Source organism: Saccopteryx bilineata, chromosome 1 (genome assembly GCF_036850765.1).
Source record: "Saccopteryx bilineata isolate mSacBil1 chromosome 1, mSacBil1_pri_phased_curated, whole genome shotgun sequence".
Lineage (NCBI taxonomy): Eukaryota > Metazoa > Chordata > Mammalia > Chiroptera > Emballonuridae > Saccopteryx > Saccopteryx bilineata.
The window spans coordinates 184260670-184284514 of NC_089490.1; the positions used below are offsets into that span (position 1 = coordinate 184260670).

General features: G+C 36.9%; 1 protein-coding gene across 1 annotated transcript in view; it reads left to right on the forward strand.

Annotated features, from left to right (window-relative positions):
• Positions 1-23845, forward strand: part of IQCM (IQ motif containing M) — a 313492-nt gene that overhangs the window by 240249 nt on the left and 49398 nt on the right. The window contains exon 11 of the mRNA XM_066252694.1: positions 15877-16038. Within this exon, the coding sequence (XP_066108791.1) occupies positions 15877-16038 (162 nt within the window). The remainder of the gene's footprint in view (positions 1-15876; positions 16039-23845) is intronic.

A 23845-nucleotide genomic window follows, 5' to 3' on the forward strand; every position in this document is an offset into this window, starting at 1 on the left:
GCATGCGCCGACCGGGATCCACCTGGCACACCCACCAGGGGCGACGCTCTGCCCACCAGGGGGCGATGCTCTGCCCCTCCGGGGCATCGCTTTGCCGTGACCAGAGCCACTCTAACGCCTGGGGCAGAGGCCAAGGAGCCATCCCCAGCACCCGGGCCATCTTTGCTCCAATGGAGCCTTGGCTGCGGGAGGGGAAGAGAGAGACAGAGAGGAAGGAGGGGGTGGGGGGTGGAGAAGCAAATGGGCGCTTCTCCTGTGTGCCCTGGCCGGGAATCGAACCCGGGTCCCCTGCATGCCAGGCCGACGCTCTACCGCTGAGCCAACCGGCCAGGGCTCCTATGTCTTTTGATTGGAGTGTTTGTAATCTGTTTACATTTATGGTTATTATTGATATGTACTTATTTATTGCCATTTCATTTTTTAAACCTACAATCCTCTTTCTCTCAATTCCTTTTTTCCTTTGCTCTTTTTATAGCAGGTCTCTTAACATTTCTTGCAGTACTGGTTTGATTGTAATAAATTCCTTGAGTCTTTTGTTATCTGGGAAGCTTTTTATTTCTCCTTCAATTTTAAATCATAGCCTTGCTGGATAAAGTAGTCTTGGTTGTAAGTTCTTGTTTTGTATCACTTTGAATATTTTTTGCCAGTCCCTTCTGGGCTGACATGTTTCTGTTGAGAAGTCAGATGTTATATCTATGGAGGCTCCTCTGTATGTAATTAATTGATTTTCTTTTGTAGCTTTTAGTATTCTATCTTTGTCTCTAAACTTTGGCATTTTAATTATGATGTATGTTGTCATAGACCTCCTTGGGTTCACCTTTAATGGGACTCTCTGTGCTTCTTGTACTTGTGTGACTTTTTCCTTCATCAGCTTAGAGATATTTTAGCTATGACTTCTTCAAACAGGTTCTCTATCATTCATTCTCTTCTCCTTTAGGAACCCCTGTGATGTGGATGTTGTTTCTTTTCATGTTGTTGTCACAGAGGTCTCTTAGAGTTTCCTCAGTCTTTTTGAGCCTCCTTTTGTTTTGCTGCTCTGCTTCTGTGCTTATGTTCATCTTGTCCCTTAAATCACTGATTCAGTTCTCTGTTTCATCCAGCCTGCTGTTGATTCCATCTAGTGTAGTATTCATTTCTGATATTGCATTTGTCATTTCTGACTGGTTCTTTTTTATTGATTTCAATGTCCTTTTTGATGCTTGCTATCTTTTGTTTAAGTTCTCATTGTGATCATCCATTGTTGTGCTAAGATCCTTAAGCATTCTAAAAATCATTATTTTAAACTCTGCATTTAGTAGTTTGGTTACTTCCATTTCATTTAGTTCTTTTTTCTGGGGATTTCTTTTGTTTATTCATTTGGTTCATATTTCTTTGTTCATTTTATCGGTGTATTTGGTAGCACTATCTGACTTTGAAATTTGTTTTGGTATCTTTATGAGAAAGATAGGTTCAGTGGTACTGACCTTTAGGCCACTTGAGTTCCTTGCTCTAAGAATGCTTCTTGAGGGTAATATTTACCCTCCTGTTGTATGTGAGTATTGAATGCAGTTGGTCCTTTCATGGGTGCAGTTATAACTTCAGGCTGGCTGGCTCCAAGGGTCAACCTTGATCATGTGTATTAGACACTGAGCAGTGTCTGTCCTGTGGGGCATAGTTATTCTCCACAGTGTCTGGTGCCTGCTGGACTCCTCCTTTGGGCATGCTGCTTGTGTAGCTAGCTGAGTCTAGTGTTGGTGCTGTCTGCCACCCACCACTGATTATATTGGTTCTAGGTCTTCTTGGGTTGGCTTCCACCATTGTTTGTAACCTGCCATGGGCTACCTGTCTGGAGCTACTGCTGTGTTCACTGTTTGTGCCTGTGTTTCCTGTGCCTGGGTAGTGTAGAAGGGGCCAACCTGTTTATAAGGTTCAGCTGCCTCCTACTTAGAGATGACAGAAGCTCCGTAAAAGCCCCAAGCTCTGTAAGATTTGCATCCACCTTTCAGCTGCTCCACCTCCTCTTGAAGCTGCCTGGTATTCTCACAGAGTCTTCTGTAGAAAGATTGTAGTGTGAGAAGAGACTGGCCTCACCCAACCAACCCCTCTATTGATTTCAAGCTTGATGAGTTAGGGAAGCTGAGGTTGGTAATACATGGTAGTGGGCCCCCTACTTCAGGGGTTTCTTGGTCAGGAGCTTAGTATGGAAAAAGTGGTCCCTACTCCAGAGCCTAATCCCTCAGACACTGCTGGAGACTCCAATTCTATTTCCCCCAGTGAAGTGAGCAGCAGGTTCAGATTGGATGGGGCCAACAAGTCCTCTCTGCAGAAATTCTCCCAGTTGGTGAGCACCTGGTCTCAGGGAGGAAGACAGAGAGTCCTGCCCTAGGGCTGACTGTATCCTCCTCCCCCGAACGTGGCTAAGCCCCTCAACTGGACCAAACAATAGGCTTGTGGGAACCTACACATTAAATGTCCATGCTGCAAGCCTCTTTCCTGTCCCCCTGTGGAACCTAGCCCAGCAGGGTAGGAGATCCAGTACTTGGGCTGTCTGATTGTGAAGTTCCGCCCTGTCCAGTGCACATGAGTCACTGAGCCAGTACTGACCGCAGAAAGCAGACCTCACCTCAGCTGAGCCCAGTGTGATGAGCTCTCCTTTAAGACTTGCTGCCAGCAAGGCTTGTTAGGTCCTGAACTGTTGCTCCACAGCTGGCCACTAGAATGCTGGCCCTGGGCTTCCTTGGAGGGAACCTGGTGCACACCACTGGGGGAAACAGGCTGCGCTGGACTTCAGCAAGCTTCTTGGAGCTACAAGCAATCCAGAGTTTGTGGCTACATCTGCTGGGCCCAGGTGCACATGGAAATACCAAGCCACTCACCTAGGCTGGCTTTTACCCACACTGGGTCTGGGGGATGTTTCACAAAAGACCAAGGTTTCCTGAGCTCTGCCTTCTACAGCCTCTGTCTGCTGGCTGCTTGTTGGGCTCTACCACTGAAATAAATCCTTGGGTAGAGTCTAGATCCTACATCAATTTAGGGATTAGGAAGGGTTGTGGGTGTGGCTTTGCTCCTCAGCCCCAGGTGTCTCTGTCCAGACTTTTTTTTACAGCCATTAGTAGAGTGTGGCCCCAGGAGTCCAGTGGCTGTGGCCTCTGACACCTAGAGGTATGGTCTTTCCGCATTCTGGACAGTTTCTACTGAGTATCCTGTGAGACAGAAGCACCAGTCATAGACTTGGGAGTGTGCGGGGTGTGTGTGGGGAAAGCTCTGGCCTCAACGCCAGAAAACTGAGTCACTGACATGCACCCTGCTTCCTGGCTTCTCAGAATGGCCCAGTCTCTACAGGGTGGGGCAGGAAAGACTCCCGAAGGTGAGGCAGTTGCTTTCCCCCAGGTTGATGCCACATAGAGCAGACTGCTTTGCCCAAGAAAGATTGCTAATTGGTATTGGAGAATGACTCAGCACAGGGTTCCAGTGGTCATCCCCCATAGTGTCTCTCTCTGTGCCACTAACTTCACACTCTCTTCACACAACTCCAGTCCTCTTAGCCCTCTCCAGCCAGAGCCCTGGGTAATTGGGTGTGAACAAGATTTTCTGCACGGGCCCTTTAAGAGGTAGCCTGTGTCTTCCAGAGCTCTGTCTCTTTCTTGCAGACAGAAACCCAGCTCTTTTCACTACCAAATGCTGTGTGGGTGCTTCTTCTAGGCTGGGGCTCTGGGTCTGGGGTTTAGGGCCCTCCCCTCTCAGAGTGACCTTCTTCCAGTGAGAGTCCCTCCAGATCCTCCACCCCTACTTGCTTCTGGGAGCAGGGCAGCCCTTTCTACATCTCTGCCCTTCCTTCCAGTCTCGGTGTGACTTCTTCTGTGACCCTTGCTTATAGACTCCTCTTCCTTTATTCAAATTGGTTTTTCCAGATGATTGTTCTTAATTAAGTTGTAATCCAATTTGATCCTAAGAGGTGTTAGTTGAAACAGCTGCCTACTCCACTGCCATCTTGGAATTCCCTCCTTAATATATTTTTTATTTTTTTTATTTTTATTTATTTTTTTATTTTTTACAGAGACAGAGAGAGTCAGAGAGAGGGATAGACAGGGACAACAGACAGGAATGGAGAGAGATGAGAAGTATCAATTATTAGTTTTTCATTGCATGTTGCAACACCTTAGTTGTTCATTGATTGCTTTCTCATATGTGCCTTGACCGCGGGCCTTTAGCAGATCGAGTAACCCCTTGCTGGAGCCAGCGACCTTGGGTTCAAGCTGGTGGGCTTTTGCTCAAACCAGATGAGCCCGCACTCAAGCTGGCAACCTCGGGGTCTCGAACCTGGGTCCTCTGCATCCCAGTCTGATGCTCTATCCACTGCACCACCACCTGGTCAGGCCAATATATTTTTTAAAAGTGATATTACTAATGAATAGCCCAAAGACTGGTTTGTATTCCCCTGGCCCTTAAAGATATATATGCATATAGGAAAATGACCAAAAGTGTGACAATCTGTAGCAACAAAAAACCCCAAGGGAATTGGGTAAATCAAATTTAATTTAATTATACAACCTAGGAGGTAAATTTTTTTATTACAATATTTTTTATTACAATACTCTTTCATACAAAGTGAAAAGAAATACCTTGTGAATTATGTATGGTGAGTCCAATAAAAACTGCCACTGTGCTCTTAAGTTTTATGAATTTTTCTATGATATTGTATTTCTCTCAAAGTGAGAGCATTTAAACTAAGGTGAGAGCACCATTTGTCTTTAGTCTGTCAGAGTAAAATCATGTTAATGGATTTAATTTGCCCTTCCTGAGACTCAGACCTTCAAAGAAAAATGAAGGGCATATTTTAAAAATAGAGTAGTTAATATTAATCATAATACTGCAATTGTTTATGAGAAAATGTTTGCATTGTTTCCAGTACACAGACAAAGTTACACACAAGCACGAATGAGCTTTTAAAAGAAAGAAAATGCTCCTCATCAGGAATTCTTATAAGTATATTTGAATTATTAACCAAAATTATTTTAGAGTTTTATGTATGTATGTGATTTACATATAGTAATGTGATCTATTTTTATCTCAATTACATGAAGACAGAAATAAGAAAAAGTCTTTTCACTTGCATTATCAAAAGACCTGAAAGTATATTTATTGCTAATAAACTGAAAAGCAAAATAGATCAACATGAAAATAAAATTAAACCTTAGTATATTTCTTTATTAACTCCTAATATTTATTCCACTGAATTATGTTTAGATTATTGAACAATCAAATGGCTTCAATTTTTTTATTTTCTCTTTTATTTTTTTTTTATTTTTATTTTTTATAATTTTATTTTTTTAATGGGGTGACATCAATAAATCAGGATACATATATTCAAAGATAACAAGTCCAGGTTATCTTGTCGTTCAATTATGTTGCATACCCACCACCCAAAGTCAGATTGTCCTCTGTCACCTTCTATCTTGTTTTCTTTGTGCCCCTCCCACCCCCTATCCCTCTCCCATTCCCCCCTCCCCCCCGTAACCACCACACTCTTATCAATGTCTCTTAGTTTCACTATTATGTCCCACCTACGTATGGAATAATACAGTTCCTGTTTTTTTCTGATTTACTTATTTCGCTTCGTATCATGTTATCAAGATCCCACCATTTTGCTGTAAATGTTCCGATGTCATCATTTCTTATGGCTGAGTAGTATTCCATAGTGTATATGTGCCACATCTTCTTTATCCAGTCATCTATTGATGGGCTTTTTGGTTGTTTCCATGTCCTGGCCACTGTGAACAATGCTGCAATAAACATGGGGCTGCATGTGTCTTTACGTATCAATGTTTCTGAGTTTTGGGGATATATACCCAGTAGAGGGATTGCTGGGTCATAAGGTAGTTCTATTTGCAGTTTTTTGAGGAACCACCATACTTTCTTCCATAATGGTTGTACTACTTTACATTCCCACCAACAGTGTATGAGGGTTCCTTTTTCTCCACAACCTCTCCAACATTTGCTATTACCTGACTTGCTAATAACAGCTAATCGAACAGGTGTGAGGTGGTATCTCATTGCCATTTTGATTTGCATTTCTCTAATAGCTAAAGAAGATGAGCATCTTTTCATATATCTGTTGGCCATTTGTATTTCTTCCTGGGAGAAGTGTCTATTCATATCCTCTTCCCATTTTTTTATTGGATTGTTTGTTTGTTTGTTGTTGAGTTTTATGAGTTCTTTGTATATTTTGGATATTAGGCCCTTATCTGAGCTGTTGTTTGAAAATATCATTTCCCATTTAGTTGGCTTTCTGTTTATTTTGTTATCAGTTTCTCTTGCTGAGCAAAAACTTCTTAGTCTGATGTAGTCCCATTCATTAATTTTTGCCTTCACTTCTCTTGCCATTGGAGTCAAATTCATAAAATGCTCTTTAAAACCCAGGTCCATGAGTTGAGTACCTATGTCTTCTTCTATGTACTTAATTGTTTCAGGTCTTATGTTTAGATCTTTGATCCATTTTGAGTTAATTTTTGTACAGGGAGAGAGACTGTAGTCCAGTTTCATTCTTTTGCATGTGGCTTTCCAGTTTTCCCAGCACCATTTATTGAAGAGGCTTTCTTTTCTCCATTGTGTGTTGTTGGCCCCTTTATCAAAAATTATTTGACTATATATATGTGGTTTTATTTCTGGACTTTCTATTCTGTTCCATTGGTCTGAGTGTCTATTTTTCTGCCAATACCATGCTGTTTTGATTGTCGTGGCCCTATAATAGAGTTTGAAGTCAGGTATTGTTATGCCCCCAGCTTCATTCTTTTTCTTTAGGATTGCTTTGGCTATTCGGGGTTTTTTATAGTTCCATATAAATCTGATGATTTTTTGCTCTATTTCTTTAAAAAATGTCATTGGAATTTTGATGGGAATTGCATTAAATTTGTATATTGCTTTGGGTAATATAGCCATCTTGATTATATTTATTCTTCCTAGCCAAGAACAAGGTATATTCTTCCATCTCATTATATCTTTTTCGATTTCCCTTAACAATGGTTTATAGTTTTCATTATATAAGTCCTTTACATTCTTTGTTATGTTTATTCCTAAGTATTTTATTTTTTTTGTTGCAATCGTGAAGGGGATTATTCTTTTGAGTTCCTTCTCAGTTGTTTCATTGTTGGCATATAGAAAGGCTATTGACTTCTGTATGTTAATTTTGTATCCTGCGACCTTACTGTATTGGCTTATTGTTTCTAGTAGTCTTTTTGTGGATTCTTTGGGGTTTTCGATGTATAGGATCATATCATCTGCAAAAAGTGATACCTTTACTTCTTCTTTTCCGATATGGATGCCTTTCATTTCTTTGTCTTGTCTGATTGCTCTGGCTAGAACCTCTAGTACCACATTAAATAAGAGTGGAGAGAGTGGACAACCCTGTCTTGTTCCTGATTTAAGGGGGAAAGCCTTCAGTTTAGTGCCATTTAATATGATGTTAGCTGATGGTTTATCATATATGGCCTTTATCATGTTGAGATATTTTCCTTCTATACCCATTTTGTTGAGAGTCTTAAACATAAAATTGTGTTGTATTTTATCGAAAGCCTTTTCTGTGTCTATTGATAAGATCATGTGGTTTTTGTTCTTTGTTTTGTTGATATGGTGTATTACATTAACCGTTTTACGTATGTTGAACCATCCTTGAGATTCTGGGATGAATCCCACTTGATCATGATGTATTATTTTTTTAATATGTTGTTGTATTCGATTTGCTAGTATTTTGTTTAGTATTTTAGCATCTGTATTCATTAGAGATATTGGTCTGTAGTTTTCTTTTTTTGTGCCATCCTTGCCTGGTTTTGGGATGAGGGTTATGTTGGCCTCCTAAAATGTGTTTGGAAGTATTGCTTCTTCTTCAATTTTTTGGAAGACTTTGAGTAGAATAGGAACCAAGTCTTCTTTGAATGTTTGATAAAATTCGCTGGTATAGCCGTCAGGGCCTGGACTTTTATTTTTGGGGAGGTTTTTAATGGTTTTTTCTATTTCTTCTCTACTGATAGGTCTGTTTAGGCTTTCTGCTTCTTCTTGACTCAGTCTAGGAAGGTTGTATTGTTCTAGGAATTTATCCATTTCTTCTAGGTTGTTGAATTTAGTGGCATAAAGTTTTTCATAGTATTCTACAATAATTCTTTGTATATCTACGGTGTCCGTGGTGATTTCTCCTCTTTCATTTTGTATTTTGTTTATATGAGTTCTTTCTCTTTTTTCCTTGGTAAGTCTTGCCAAGGGTTTGTCAATTTTGTTGATCTTTTCAAAGAACCAGCTCCTTGTTCTATTAATTTTTTCTATAGTTTTTCTGTTCTCTATTTCATTTATTTCTGCTCTGATTTTTATTATCTCCTTTCTTCGGCTGCTTTTGGGTTGTCTTTGTTCTTCTTTTTCTAGTTCCTTAAGGTGGGAAGTTAAGTGGTTCACTTGGGCTCTCTCTTGTTTGTTCATATATGCCTGAAGCGATATGAACTTCCCTCTTATCACTGCTTTTGCTGCATCCCAGAGATTCTGATATGTCGTATTGTCATTTTCATTAGTCTGTATATATCTTTTGATCTCTGCACTTATTTCTTCTTTGACCCATTCATTTTTTAAAAGTATGTTGTTTAGTTTCCACATTTTTGTGGGATTTTTTTCCTCTTTTTTGCAGTTGAATTCTAGTTTCAAGTCTTTATGATCAGAAAATATGCTTGGTACAACTTCAATTTTTCTGAATTTGCTGATATTGTTTTTGTGGCCCAACATATGGTCAATTCTTGAGAATGATCCATGTACACTGGAGAAAAATGTATACTCAGTCACTTTGGGATGAAATGTCCTGTAGATGTCTATCATATCCAGGTGCTCTAGTGTTTTGTTTAAGGCCACTATGTCTTTGTTGATTCTCTGTTTGGATGACCGATCTAGAGCCGTCAGCGGTGTATTGAGGTCTCCAAGTATGATTGTATTTTTGTCAGTTTTTGTTTTAAGATCAATAATTAGCTGTCTTATATATTTTGGTGCTCCTTGGTTTGGTGCATATATATTAAGAATTGTTATGTCTTCTTGATTCAGTGTCCCCTTAGCCATTATGAAATGGCCATTTTTGTCTCTAAGTACTTTTCCTGTCTTGTAGTCAGCATTATCCGATATGAGTATTGCTACACCTGCTTTTCTTTGGATGTTATTTGCTTGGAGTATTGTTTTCCAGCCTTTCACTTTGAATTTGTTTTTATCCTTGTTACTTAGATGAGTTTCCTGTAGGCAGCATACAGTTGGATTTTCTTTTTTAATCCATTCTGCTACTCTGTGCCTTTTTATTGGTGAGTTTAATCCATTTACATTTAGTGTAATTATTGATACTTGTGAGTTCCCTATTGCCATTTTATATCTTGCTTTCTGTTAGTTTTGTGTCTTGTTTGATCCTTCTCTTTCGTTTTTCTATCTTTTGTTTTTATTTGGTTGTATTCCATACATCTTTCCTCTGTTGCTATCTTTTTTATCTCATGTGCTTCTGTGGTGGTTTTTTCAATGGTGGTTACCTTTGAGTAATGAAAAGGGTCCCTACCCTGTTCATTGTAGCGAACTATTTTGTGAGTACTTTTGCACTCCATCGTCCTTTGCTACTGTTAATCTCCGTATTCTCCCCCTCTTTCTTTTTGTTGTTGTCACAGTTTAAATTTGGTTTTATTGTGTTCTTCTTGGAGCTTTTACTTGTGGCTCTGTTTTTTTTTTGTTCTTTGTATCTGATTGGAGAACCCCCTTTAGTAATTCCTGGAGTGGGGGTTTTCTGATGATAAATTCCCTCATCTTTTCTGTATCTGTGAATGTTTTTATTTCTCCTTCGTATTTGAAGGATAGCTTTGATGGGTATAGTATTCGTGGCTGAAAGTTCTTCTCTTTCAGGACTTTAAATATTGGGGTCCACTCTCTTCTAGCTTGTAGAGTTTCTGCTGAGAAATCTGATGATAATCTAATGGGCCTTCCTTTATATGTTGTATTCTTCTTTTCCCTGGCTGCCTTGAGAATTTTTTCTTTGCTGTTGGTTTGTGTCAATTTCATTATGATATGCCTTGGAGTAGGTTTGTTGGGGTTAAGAAAACTTGGAGTTCTGTTTGCTTCTTGAACTTGAGGCTTTAGTTCTTTCCACAGGCTTGGGAAGTTCTCATCAATTATTTGTTTAAGTATGTTCTCCATTCCATTTTCTCTCTCTTCTCCCTCTGATATACCTATTATTCTTATGTTATTCTTTTTGATGGAGTCAGATAATTCTTGTAGGGCTATCTCATTTTTTTTAATTTTTGAGTCTCTTTCTTCTTCTCTCTGTTGTGCCTCAAGTTGCTTGTCTTCTATTTCACTAATCCTCTCTTCTATCTGACCTGTTCTATTAGCTAAGCTTGTTACTTCGTTTTTCAGCTCGTGAATTGAGTTTTTCATCTCTGTTTGATTTGTTTTTATAGTTTCAATTTCCTTGGACATATATTCTTTGTGTTCATGGAGTTGTTTTCTGATCTCCCTATATTGCCTTTCTGTGTTTTCTTGTATATCTCGGAGGATTTTTAGGATTTCTATCTTGAATTCTCTGTCATTTAGCTCCAAGGTTTCCAATATATTAAATTTTTTCTCCATAGATTTTTCCTCATCTAGCTGTGTTACCTCTCTTTCTTTTGTATCCATGATATTCAATTTTCTCTTTCTTAATGGCATCTGAGGGTGGTTTTGTTGATAGTATTAATGAGATTTAATAAAGAATAAAAAGTTAAAAAAATAAAAAAATAACAAATCGAAAAGAGTTGTTTTTTTTAAAAAAAAATTAATAATGAAATAAAGAAAAATAAAATAAAATAAAAATTTTTTAAAAAAGGAAATTATTCTCCCCCTCTTTTTTTCCTCTCCTCTCCTCTCCCCTCTTTCTTGAGAAAATCTTGTGGTGGACTGTGAGTTATAACAAACAATGCCTGTGATGGAGGGCCTGAATTGGGGAAAAGTAATAAAGGGGCAAAAAAGAGAGAAAGAAAAAAAAAAAAAAAAAAAAAAAAAAAAGGAAAAAAAAAAAAAAAGAAAAAAGAAAAAAAAAAGAGCGTATGGACCCACAAAAAGCAAATAAGGAAAAAATTTGGGTCAAGAATAAAATGATTTGCTTTTAGGTGTTGGTTTTCTAAGAGTTATGATGAGAGGAATAAGAGGAAAATGGAAAAATGGGGGGACAAATTAAAAACTTACTATTGTATTTAGTGGAACAAGAACTAGATAATATGGAGAGCCAGGGATGGGAGCACTGCTAGTGAGTTAAAAAGGTGAAGTAAAAACCCCCCAAAATGCCACAAACATAGGTTTGAGTCCCAGATAAGATAATTTGTTTGTTATTGAGGTTTGAATGAGAGGAGATGTAAAGGAGAAAGGAAAAAACTAATATAGAGGGAGAAAAGAAAGAGAGAGAGAGAAAAAAAGAGGGAACCACTAAAAGAAGAAAAAAGAAAGGAGAGAGAGAGAGAGTTAAGGGTTTTGGAGTGCAACCCTCATAGAGAGAAAGGAAGAGAAGAGAAATGATAATGGGAGATGTAACACTTATGGGTAGTGTAGTTCAAGGAGAGGAGAGAGTAAGACCGGTAGAGAGTTAATCGGCCAAATTGGAGGAGGAAAAAAAAGTCTCAAGAATGAAGATAAGAGAAACAAACGAACAAATATAATAAAATGGGATAGGTTATAAAGTCTGCAGATTATTCTTGATTTTGAGAGGTTATCTTCTTGCTTTTTCTTTTCTCTCCCTCTTCCTGGTCGGTGACTCGTACCCCGGGTTCTGCCCCTTTGGCACGCTCAGGTAGAGGTTTGCAGTTGATAAGTCTCTATGGCAATGTCATGTATTGTGCTTTATTCTCGTTGGGAGTCGAGGCTCATTAGCATTTATAGGCTCCGACAGTGAGAGAGTCCGTGTTCCTGGAGCCTTTCTCCTAGTCTTTCCTTCCTCAATTAGTAGCCTGATAGTCCAGGTATGGGGTTGCTGCTGCCTCTGCCTGGATAGTAAGAGGCTCAAATTGCTGGCAACTCCCCACTCTATTTCCACTCAGCACAGGGCTCTGGGTAAGGCTCAGTCAGTCAGAGCTGCTAGCATAATCAGGCGGGCTTTCCGCCCACTCGAAGACCTCTGGCTCTGCCACTCTATCCGGTAACACAAGCGGGCGCCCACTTCTGTGGGGCGCTTGGAGGAAACTCTCACTCACTGTCTGCAATCAGGATATCCGGCCAGCAGTCTCACGCTCTGAGTGAAACCCCCAACCGCAGGGAAAAGTTGCAGCGTTGGAATTGAGTCTCGCTCAGTCCCCGTGTGCGGCTTTTGCAAGGCGCTGGGGCGGCCCGAGATTCCGCTTTGGCCCACACAAAGGCCCCTGACTCTGCCCCTCTGTGCGATAACACGGGCGCGCACTGCCGAGGCACTCGGAGGAATCGCTCACTCCTTATCTGCGCGCGCAAACCAGGATATGAGGCCACCCGCGGTTCCTTCCCTCTGAGTGAAACAGCCTCCAGCACGGAAAATCTCCACCGTTGGGATTAGTTCTCACTCCCTCCCGTGCGTGGCTTTCCCAGGGCGCTGGGGCTGCCCAGAGACTCTGCCCTCAGCCCACAGAAAGGCCTCTGACCCTGCCTCTCCGTGGGGCAACACGGGCACCCACTTCCGCGGCTTAGGAAGAAATCTCTCTCCCACTAACTGCGCACCGACCAGGAGACCGGGTAAAATGGCCGCTCCGCTTGTCTTTCTTTGTTTGGGTTTGGCACGAGTGTTAGCTTGTATTGCCCGGGTTGCCACAGGATCAGATTTTCCTCGGCTTGGATCTCTGAGCCACAGCCTGGTTCGGCCGTTTTTGCTGCGGCGCCCTGGATCTATTCACCCCCTTTGCCCGCCTCAGTTTCTATATTCACAGTTACCAGAGAAAGCCGCCCTGTTTAGGTTAGTGAGGAAGGCGGAGCATTTCTTACTCCCTATTTCCTTCGGGGTTTGGTTATATATTTAGCCAATTTTTCACTCAATCATACCTTTGGGTGTATTGCGAAGAATCTGGAAGCTCCAAGTATAAGTTTTTCTGTTTCTGGTTGAAGATCTTGTTGAGTTTTGGGGGAGATTTATCGGTATCGCTTCCTACTCCGCCATTACTCTGACGTCATCTGCAACAATTATTTTCTCTTTTATAATAGAAATTTGATTGGATTTATAAGGGTATGTGTGAAGGAAACAATTTTCACACACTTAGCCTTTGAATTATATAGTGAAGAACTTTTTAGCAAAATTGACAATATGTGCCTGTTTTCATAAATTAAAGGAATTTAAAAGTAGAAAGTTTGTTATATTTTAACAAATTGTTAATTAATTCATGTCCTTATTTTGTATTTTTTTTACTCTCAATCAAATGTTAATGAACATTTTTGCTCTTATTTAAATTAAGTAATGTCAGTATTTAATCATAGCATAAGAAAGCAATGGTCCTAGCATTTATTTTTACTTGTTATATCGTCCAGTGGCATATTGTTTAACTGCCTTCTTAATAATTTTTCCCTTTGGTCTTGAATGAATACAGTGTTTCTCTCCTTCTTCAATGATCTTTAAAAAATAAAATTTCATTAATGTAGATATGGGGATGCTATAGATTCACTATTTTTTCAAGACATATAATTTTTCATACTGACAAACTGACTTTTTAAATTTACTAATAGAAAACCTGAGATAAAAATGGCATGACAAAAAAGTATGACATTTACTTATTTCAAATCAAAGAAAATGAATGCAGAGAAAAATAGATGCTCTAACTAAACAGTGGAAAGATATTAAAAGTATATTTAGAAATTGGTTATTTATAGTAGGTTATAGATTATTTGACCACCACTTCAAACTCACATTTGACAACCCCATACTGAAATCTTCCTGTGCCCAGTGAGTGGTCCATGAGAGATAAATTAGCATTTTAATTAATGCATAATATTCCCAACAGAAGAAAATCTCCATTATCTGTCACCATTGTGTTTAGCCTATAAACTTTGTGTTCATATGAAGACTATAACGTGTATTTTTACCATGGTGATAATTATAGTTACATAATTGTGTTATAAGTTAATCAGGCTAAGGTCAAGGTAATCATTAGGGTATTTCTACCCATATTTGTAAATACTTGTTAGTAATTGATTTCAGTAACAAGGACCACTCTTCCAGTTTAATAACCCAGGGTCACTAGTAAAGCTTTGTTAGCCTCCTAACTCTTTCTCATGCATTTAGGACTGGTTTTGAACTTAATAATTTACACATGAGCCCAACTTTGTGTTTCTACTTAGTTCTTAATCAGGATGAGCCCTTAGGCAAAAGTGACAGCTCTACATTCACAACTACTTATATTTTAGTGTAGACATTGTAGTTTGCCTGAAATGGAAACATCTGCTTTTATGGAAAACAAAGTGCTTTATTAAAACTAATGAACATAATTCTATTATTGTTTCCTGACTCTCAAAGTTTTGTTTTATTATTGAAATAATACTAGATGAAAACTAGTAACATACTTCTCTAGTTCTTATGCACATTGTGTTATAAATGTTTTATATATCTTATATCATTCAATTCTAACAACTTTATGAGGCCAATTTGTTATCTGGAGATGTCATAAAATATGATATTTAATAATATAAAGGAAAATAAGAAGGAAGGAATAATGGAAGGAAAGAAGGAAGAAAGGAAGGAGGGAAGGAAGGAGGAAGGGAGGGAGGTAAGAAAGGAGGGAAGGAGGGAGGGAGGGAGGAAGCAAATGACAGAATTATTCATAGAGATTCACATCAGTATCTCTCTTTTTCTTGAAATGTTTCTAGGTATAGTCATGTTAAATGAACTGATCAGGAGATTGCCTTATTGAATTTTAGGACACTGGCTTATCAACCAAAACCTGAAATAATAAACTGGGCCATAAGCAAAGATTTTTCAGTATATTTTTCTTTTTTCTTTTTTAAATTTTATTTATTTATTTATTTTTATTTATTTATTTTTATTTATTTATTTATTTTGTGAGAGAGAGGTAGGGAGAGAGACAGGAACATCCAGCTGTTCCAGACCATGGATCAAACCTGCAGCCTTGTCATTTTGGGACGATGCTCTTAACCGACTGAGCTAACTAGCCAGAGCTCCATTTTATTTTTTAATTCCAATTTTCTATTTGTTTACTTGTTCATGTAGGTCATGTATGGTTAACAAGCTTTTGCTTGTAAATAAGAGCTTTCTTAAATAATCCAAAACCCAATTACATCATTTATAGACTAAAAGATTTAGGCAGTTATTTAATTTCTCTGAGCCTCCAAGTCTCCATGTGAAGGGAAGTAACAACACCTTATAGATGTGTTTTGAAAATTTAATATGTTAATGTTTTAAAACTCTTTGGGAAAATCCCTTGCATATAGTAAGTGCTATATAAATATTTATATATGTATTACTGGATCATAGGCTAGGAATATTAATATATATTTCAGTTTATGGAACTGTACATTTACTCAATATTTTTTGCCAGGTTAATCTGATATCAATGTTTAATGTCAATTTTCAAATATATGTGGCTATGCTATAGTACCTGGACTGTAAATGCTGTTCATTGATATCTTACTTTTTTTCTACAGCTACTGACAACATTACTTTAACTGATAATGTTTGAAGATGCTGTTAGTAAAGCCCTTTCTTCTTAATTTTTGCTAGAAACTATCAGAACAGTAAGATTTTTGGTGAAGTACTTTTGACTAAAGAAAATCCATAGTGTCAACATGATCATTAGCATTCAAGTTATTTAACTTTGATTTGCATCCCTTAAAAGAACACATTAGACATTTTGTTATAAATATCTAAAATTTTAAATAATTTTAATATTACTTTTTTTTTAACAGAAGACTGTCAAAAATATTCTGAGCTCATCAAAAAGTCCAATGCAATTGAAATGTTATTTACAATGTATCCTCCTCAAGGTGCCCATATAAAGAATAATGTGCAACTTAGGTCAACTTGGCTGAGACCCATAGTAAACGGAGAAGAAGGATACAAATATATAGGTAAGTAGTGAACCTTGTTATTTCCTTTTATAGTGAAGAAGAAATGACTTTATATAGCTCTGTGGGGTGATATGTAGACCTTATAGAATACTCTTTAATTATTAAGTATTATGCCTGCATTTTAAAAAGTGATTATTTTATACTTCATTGCCTCCACTAGCATTGTGGAACCACACTGTGTTCATCTATTCACTTAACAATAGACATATTTTTTTACAGTGATTCTACAAGAAAAGCTGCTATGAACATTTATATACAGGACTATTTATAGAAATGTTTTCTTTTCTCTTCACTAACCTGTTTTCCAAAATGGTTATACCATTTCATATTCCTCATCGGTAGAAATATGAGAGTTGCATATGCTCTACAGCTTTCTCAATACTTGTATAATCAATCTCTCTAACTTTAGTCATCCTAATAGCTAATAGCGGTGTTCCATTGTGATTTTAATTTGCATTTCTCTAGTTGATATTAAGTGTCTTTTCATGTATTTGTCATTTTTGTATCTCCTTCTGTGAAGTTACTGTTCAAATCTTTTGCATATATTTACATATATTTTTATTTTTAACTGTTGTGAGTGCATTAATCACATTTGCCAAACACTGGAAACAGTACAAGTATTCTTCAACTAGTGAACTGAATCAATATTTGTTACATCTATACAATGAAATACTACTCAGCAATAAAAAGGAATGAACTATCAATATACACAGCAACATGGGTTTAAATACATCATGTTAAGTGAAAGAAGTCTAGCTCAAAAGCTACATATTGATGTCATTTAAGTGACACTTTGAAAAAGGAAAAACTCTAAAGGACATAGATTAACCCTCTGATTACCAGGGCTTAAGGCTAGTGGGAGGATTTGACTATCCAGAAACAGGCTGAGAGAGTTCTTAGGTTAGTGGAACTGGTCTGTCTCTTGATCATGGTAGTGTTACAGGACTCTGAAAGCTAGTCAAAACGAAGAGTTAATATCACTGTAAATAAAATTTTAAAAATAAACACAAAATAAAAAAGAGAAGAATTTATATGAATGGCAAACAAGTCCAAAAAAGATATGCCTTGTTATTCGTCATTAGGGAAATGTAATTTAAACTACAATGGGGTTAGCAGCGCTGCATACCTACCATAATGGCTGAACTTAGAAAGGTAACACACCAAGTGTTGGCAGGGACACGCAGCAATGGGAACAGTCATATTTGCCATTGCAAATGCAAAATGGTAAAAAACACATTGGAAAATAGTTTGACACTTTCTTAAGAAGTTAAATATATACCTATTTTATGATCTAGCCATAGCACTCCTAGAAATTTGACCAAAAGGCAAGAAAGTGTGTATCTTACAAAGACTGCTATATGGGAACTCATAGATACATTTTTGGTAAAAAACCCAAACTAGGAACAACTCAAATACCCAGCTAAAGTAAAACATGAAACAAATTGTGATATATCTATGAAGAATACTCCTTAGCAATGTAAAAGAACAAGCTATCACCAGTATTGATACACCTATAATATGGCTGAATCTCAAACGAATTATGCTGAGAGAAAATACCAGATTTTAAAAAAAGGAGTGCAAATGTTTGATTCTGTTTATATGAAAGTCTAGAAAATACAAAATAGACCAAACCATATGACAGAAGCATATCTATGGTTATTTGGGAATGGGAGTGGGGAGTAGCATGGGACATGATGAATTATAAAATGAAGAAATAACAAAAATATTTATTATCTTGATGGTGGCAATGTTTTCATGGATGCACACATATGTCAAAATTCATTAAATTCTACATTAAATGCACGCTGTATTTCATTTATATTATAATATAATAGAGCTATAAAATAAAGTTGAAAACATAAATTGAAAAAACCAAGATAGTCAAATCTGTATGTTGGTAATATTTTTGCAATATGGTTTCTCTTTAAGTTTTAAAACTAGAATTTTAGAACTTATCTACAGAGTCACAAATTTAATGTGATCTTAATGGGCTGAGTGTATATATATATATACTAGGATATTTAAGTGCTCAGTTCTGATAGCCGAGAGAAAGAAGAGGAGAGAAAAAAGGCAAAAACAAATTATGAAAATGAATGTTGGAGTGTTTAAGTTCTGTAAAAGGAGTCAAAACTTTGCTTGTGTTTTATTTTTTCTTTTTAATTTTCCACCTGAAAATTTCCAGAATGTGACCCATAACATTCTTTTAAAAACTGTGTACATGTTTAGAGCCATGTGTGAACATTTGGTTCAAATGAAATAAATAGAAAGAATATTTGCAAGTGGCATTATGTTGTAAGTTGCGGACTCCATCTTCTGAGGTTTTAGGTTTATATTTTCTCTTTTTAGCAAGTGACCAAGGCCATCTTTTAGAATTACAGTTGTTATTAAATTGATTGACAAGAAAGTATGCAGCATTTGCCTTGAAAAAGATCAGTCTATTACAGAAAGAGCTTTCTGAAACTCAGTAACTCTTGTACTATAAACATTTTAGGGAAGATAGCTCTAGGAATTTATTATGTGTTCCAACATTAATACTCCACAATGTAGGCACTCCTGTTTATTGATTTCACTCCATAGATTTAGAGATGTATTGTCAGCAAGAACTGAGGAGTTGTTAACAGAGTTACTGGATGCTCTATAAATGGTATGGGTTGCTAACAAATTATGTAGGTTTTGAACCAAGAATATATTTAGTATATCCATACTTTCATATGGGCATAATTCCTAGCACAGTGTCTTGAATATAACTGGAATGCTACATAAATCATAATTTCAAATTGCTTGATATGCACAAAATTTTTTTTAGAATCATAATTTTATAATACTAAATATCAACATTACAAAAAAAAAAGTCTGTAAATTTTTTCCCCAGAAACATAGGTCTTGTCAAACTTATTTGGGAAAGGTTAGTTTGGAAAGCTAGTCTTTGAACACATCTTTGGTAATCTTTCCTCCTGAGTTGTGTCTCCTTGAGCTCTGCTGGCTTTCTGGCCTGATCCAGATACACTGAACTTGTTTCTCTCCTTCAGTAACTTTTTGTGACTTTGGTGGAGATTTTAAACTTGGAAGCTGTAGATTATATTAAGGAACTCCTGAAATTCTGATGGGAATACCTTGAGAGGGGTAGGTCAGCCATTATCTTTCAGTCGAATCATTTAGGGAATATAAATGAATGATTAAATTACTTTCTCAAACTAATGGTTCATTCTTAACTGAAACCATATTATTTTATTAATGTAAGGTTTCTAATTTTTTCAGATCCTGAGTAACAAACATAGACCCCTAATTTTCTAGTACTTCTTTTTCATATAGCATTTCTGGCCTTTGATACAAGTAAATTTTAGCTACCTTTATAATATAAGATTATTAAATTATGTAATTAACACTGGAATCTGATTCCCTAGCCTAATCACTGTTTTGACACCCATTATAAAAGTACAAGGTGTCTTTTCATGCCATTCACTTTATTCCATTGCCTCCAGGCAAGACCTGATATACATTAGCCAGATGATAATCCCAGTTTTAAAGGTTTTGGCAATTGCACAATTGTCCTTGACAGTCAAGTCTGATATTTGATGATCTCCTCTCTTAGAATTTTCTCCTTTGCAACATAAGTCTTTCTTTCCTTATATACCCTTCCTTGCAGTTTTAACTTTTTTACTATCTACAAAATAAAGACTATGCAAGGTTAATAAGAATCTTTCTTTTCTCCAAAATTAGCCATTTAAAATATTATTCCTCCCAAGTCCTCTTTCTAATTTTTATTGTCTTTGGAATTTCTAAGTATTTTTTTTTTTCAAATTTTCTCTTTTTTAAGTGCTGAAACTCAAGATATGATGATCAAATATGTTTCAATTATTGTGGATATAACTCTAGCTGCTACATGTTCTGGTTATATTTTACACTTTAAAAAACTTTTAAAATACACATCTCAGCAGTTACTTAGATTTCTATTCATCATATTTATCTCCTTTTTTGTCATATAACTTTTATATGTGTATAGTTTATTTTACCTTCTTAAATTTTTTATCCTGACTTGTCCTGATTTTCCTTTGAATGTAGACTCTTCTTACTTTTGTCAAAACTAAATTGTTTGAACCCATTCTTTGAAGATTATCCTAATTTGAAAGAAGCTCCATATATTTTTATATTTATTTATGGTTTATTATAATTTGGATCAATTGAAATGTACTATGCTTTGCTCTGCCTATGGAGTCTCTGCTTGCTTGGGGAGAATAATGTAGTCACTGAAAACTCTGTATTAAATTCAGTTGGACTTGAAAAGTTGTTTGGGTATATTCCTGTGATCTCTTTTTTTTTTACCAACCATAATCTGGCAGCAGCCCCTACTTTCATGTTCTTTACCATCCCTTTGATTTTCTTTGTTAAGAGCAAATGATGTGAATGTATTTTTATTAATGTAATTGCTGATGAGAAAATGTCATTTTATTTTTAGATAGTTCAGTTGTTTAAAAGTTTCAATATTCGATATACTCACAGGAATCACTCAACAGGAAAAATAAAATTGAACGATACTGTATATTGTATCTGGTTCAAGTTTTTCAGCTATGATCAAGTTAATAAAAATTCTAATGACTTAGATCTTCCTCATTTAATGAGGTAAATGTGTTCTATGTAAAGTCCATATTTTATTGGAATTTCATGATAAAAATCAGTGCCCAAACCATTTTGCCAACCCCAGTTTCACAAAGCAGGTTGGAAGCGTTGAGGAAGAAGATATGGCATCACATTTTTAAGTAGAGGAGGTATGAGTTGCATATTCACAACAATCGATGATTCAATACTTTTGTGTTGAATTTTATAAAATAAAAATTATAAGGATAATATTTTATTATTTTATGTCTGCATGTTTTTATTCAACAAGTGTTGAGTGTCTACTTCATGCTTGTCAAAAACCCTGAGAAATAACTATTCAATAGTTTAATCCCTGCCTTAGAGGTCCTGATATTCTATCAGATCCCAAACACAGTGAAGGGTTTGGCTCAATCAGTCTCATTGAGCACTCCTATTAGTCTATGAGTCAAACAGAACACTACCAACTGGAGATCTTAAAAGAAAACATCTTGGAAGAACTCTCTAAACAGCAAAGGATTATAGCAACACTTAATATCTGAAATTAAAAACTCAAAGCTAAATTTCAGAAGAGTTATGCTGGTTATATAATTTCTCTGAGCAAAGTAAACTGGTGATATTATATAGGGTTTTGGGAAAGAGTTGTAGCCAGTCTGCAACACGGCCCCAATGATCTGCGCATCTTGGTGTTCATGCATTTGTAGAAACCAGACGCACTATGTCAAGGTTGGTTTTACCCACAGAGTATAGTAGTAGTTGTGGTATGTTACTTCTGAGGGTAGGCCATAAGAGATTTTGTGGCTTCTGCCTTGCTCTCTCTTGGTTAAGCTACTCAGAACGCCGGCTGCCATGTCAGGATGATACCAGAGCAGCTGTGCTGAGAGGTCTATGTGCTGATGAACTGAGGGCATCTGCCTACAGCCAGTGAGGAACTGAGGTCTGTGTGAGTAATGAAGATGAAAACGGAGTCTCCAGCCTCAGAATTCCTTCAGATGTAACAGCTTGTCTGCAACTTTATGAGAAACCCTGACCTGATCCCCCTAAAAAATTTAGTCTAGATTCCTAACTCTCAGAAATTATATGAGACCCTTGTTTGTTAGTTTGTTTATTTAGGCTTCTAGTTGGGGGTCATTTGTTATGCAGCATCAAGTCCGTGATTATTGGCTGGTAGCAGTGAGAGTGTAATGACACAGGATTCAGAGTCTATGAAGATCTTCAGGAAAGACTGAGTTGCTGATTGACCTGCCTTTGAAAATGCGTGACTGGAGTGAGACTTTATTCATTAGCTTTATTCATTTCAAAAGTAGGATGTCTCACTGATTGGTTGGCTTTCAGAAGTGTGTGTTTACTGAGGTGATGTGTCACTGGTTGATAAAACAGCTTCAATGCTTGTTCTAAGGTTTCCTTGTAAACATGGCATGGGTTAAAGAGGATTAAAAACAAGTTCTAGTATTAACTTGTTACCATAGCTGCGGAACTGCTAGGCTTTACTTAAGAATGTGGGGGAAATGTCATTCTCAGTAAAAGCCACAAAAACAATTGATATAATAAAAGCAATTAAGTACAATTGTAATCTTAGCAAATGGGAATGATTACATCTGACAGTATTAGAGATGACTTTATAAAGACAATGTTTTATGAGTAGGTAAGAGATATTAAGTAGAGATTAGAAGACAATTTGGTCAGCAAAGGGCAGAATATAGGAAAGTCCAGATATGGGAACTAACTTTAATAAACTTTTTTAATATTCCTGTACAACCTAGAATAGTTTTTATAATATAAAATTGACACATAACATCTATTGGTTTTGGGTATACAACAATGATTTGATATTTGTATATATTAAAAAATAATCACCACAGTTATTCTAATTAACATTCATTACTATTTGGAGTTACAATTTTTTTTTTTTGTAATGAGAATTGTTAAGATCTACTCTGTTAGCAACTTTCAAATATCTATAGTTACCATACTGTACATTACATTCTCTTGCCTTATTTTATAACTGGAAGTTTGTATCTTCTGACCACCTTCACCCATTTTGCCTATTCCTTGCCTCTGGCAACTACCAATTTGTTCTCTGTATCTATGGATTTAGCTTTTTGTTTTGTTTGGGTTTTATTTTTATTTATTTATTTACTTATTTTTTGACAGAGGCAGGGAGTAAGAGAGAGGGACAGATAGAGACAGATAGACAGGAAAAGAGAGAGATGAGAAGTATTAGTTCTTCATTGTGACACCTTAGTTGTTCATTGATTGCTTTCTCATATGTGCCTTGACTGGGGGGAGACAGCAGAGCATGTGACCCCTTGCTCAAGCCAGTAACCTTGGGCTCAATTCAGTGACCTTGGGCTTCAAGCCAGTAACCTTTGGGCTAACGCCAGTGACCATAGGTCATGTCCATGACCCTATGCTCAAGCCAGTGACTCTGCACTCAATCCGGTGTGCCTGTGCTGAAGTTATATAAACCCGGGTTTATGCTGGTAACCTCGAGGTTTCGAACCTGGGTTCTCCCCGTCCCTGTCTGATGCTCTATCCACTGTGCCACCACGTGGTCAGGCTGAGTTTTATTTTAAGTGTCCTTATATAAGTGAAAAATTATAGTATTTTTTTCTCTCTGAGTTATTTCACTCAATTTAATTCCCTCGATGTCCATTCATGTTGTCACAATGCCAAGATTTCCTGTTCTTTTTATGGCTGAATTATATTCTATTGCTTGCATACCACATCTTTTTTATCTAGTCATTTGTTGATGAGCCCATAGGTTGCTTCCCTATCTTAGCTATTGTAAATAATGATGCAGTGAATATGGAGGTGCCTATATGTTTTCAAGATAGTGTTTCATTTTCTTTGGATAAATACCCAGAAGTGGAATTGCTGGATCATATGGCAGTTCTATTTCTAGATTCTTGAGGAACCTCCATACTGTTTTCCATAGTAGCTGCACCAGTTTACATTTCTACCAACAGTGCACAAGGCTTTCCTTTTCTTGACATTCTCTCATTTAGTTTTGATTTGATTTCCCTGATGGTTAGTGATTTTGAGCACCTTTCATTTATCTCTTGGCCATCTGCATTTCTTCTTTGGAAAAGTATCTCTTTATACCATCTTCCCATTTTTAAATTGGATTGTTTACTTTTTTGTTATTAAGTTGTATGTGTTGTTTATATATTTTAGATATTATCCAAACATATCCAAATGTGTGATTTGCAAC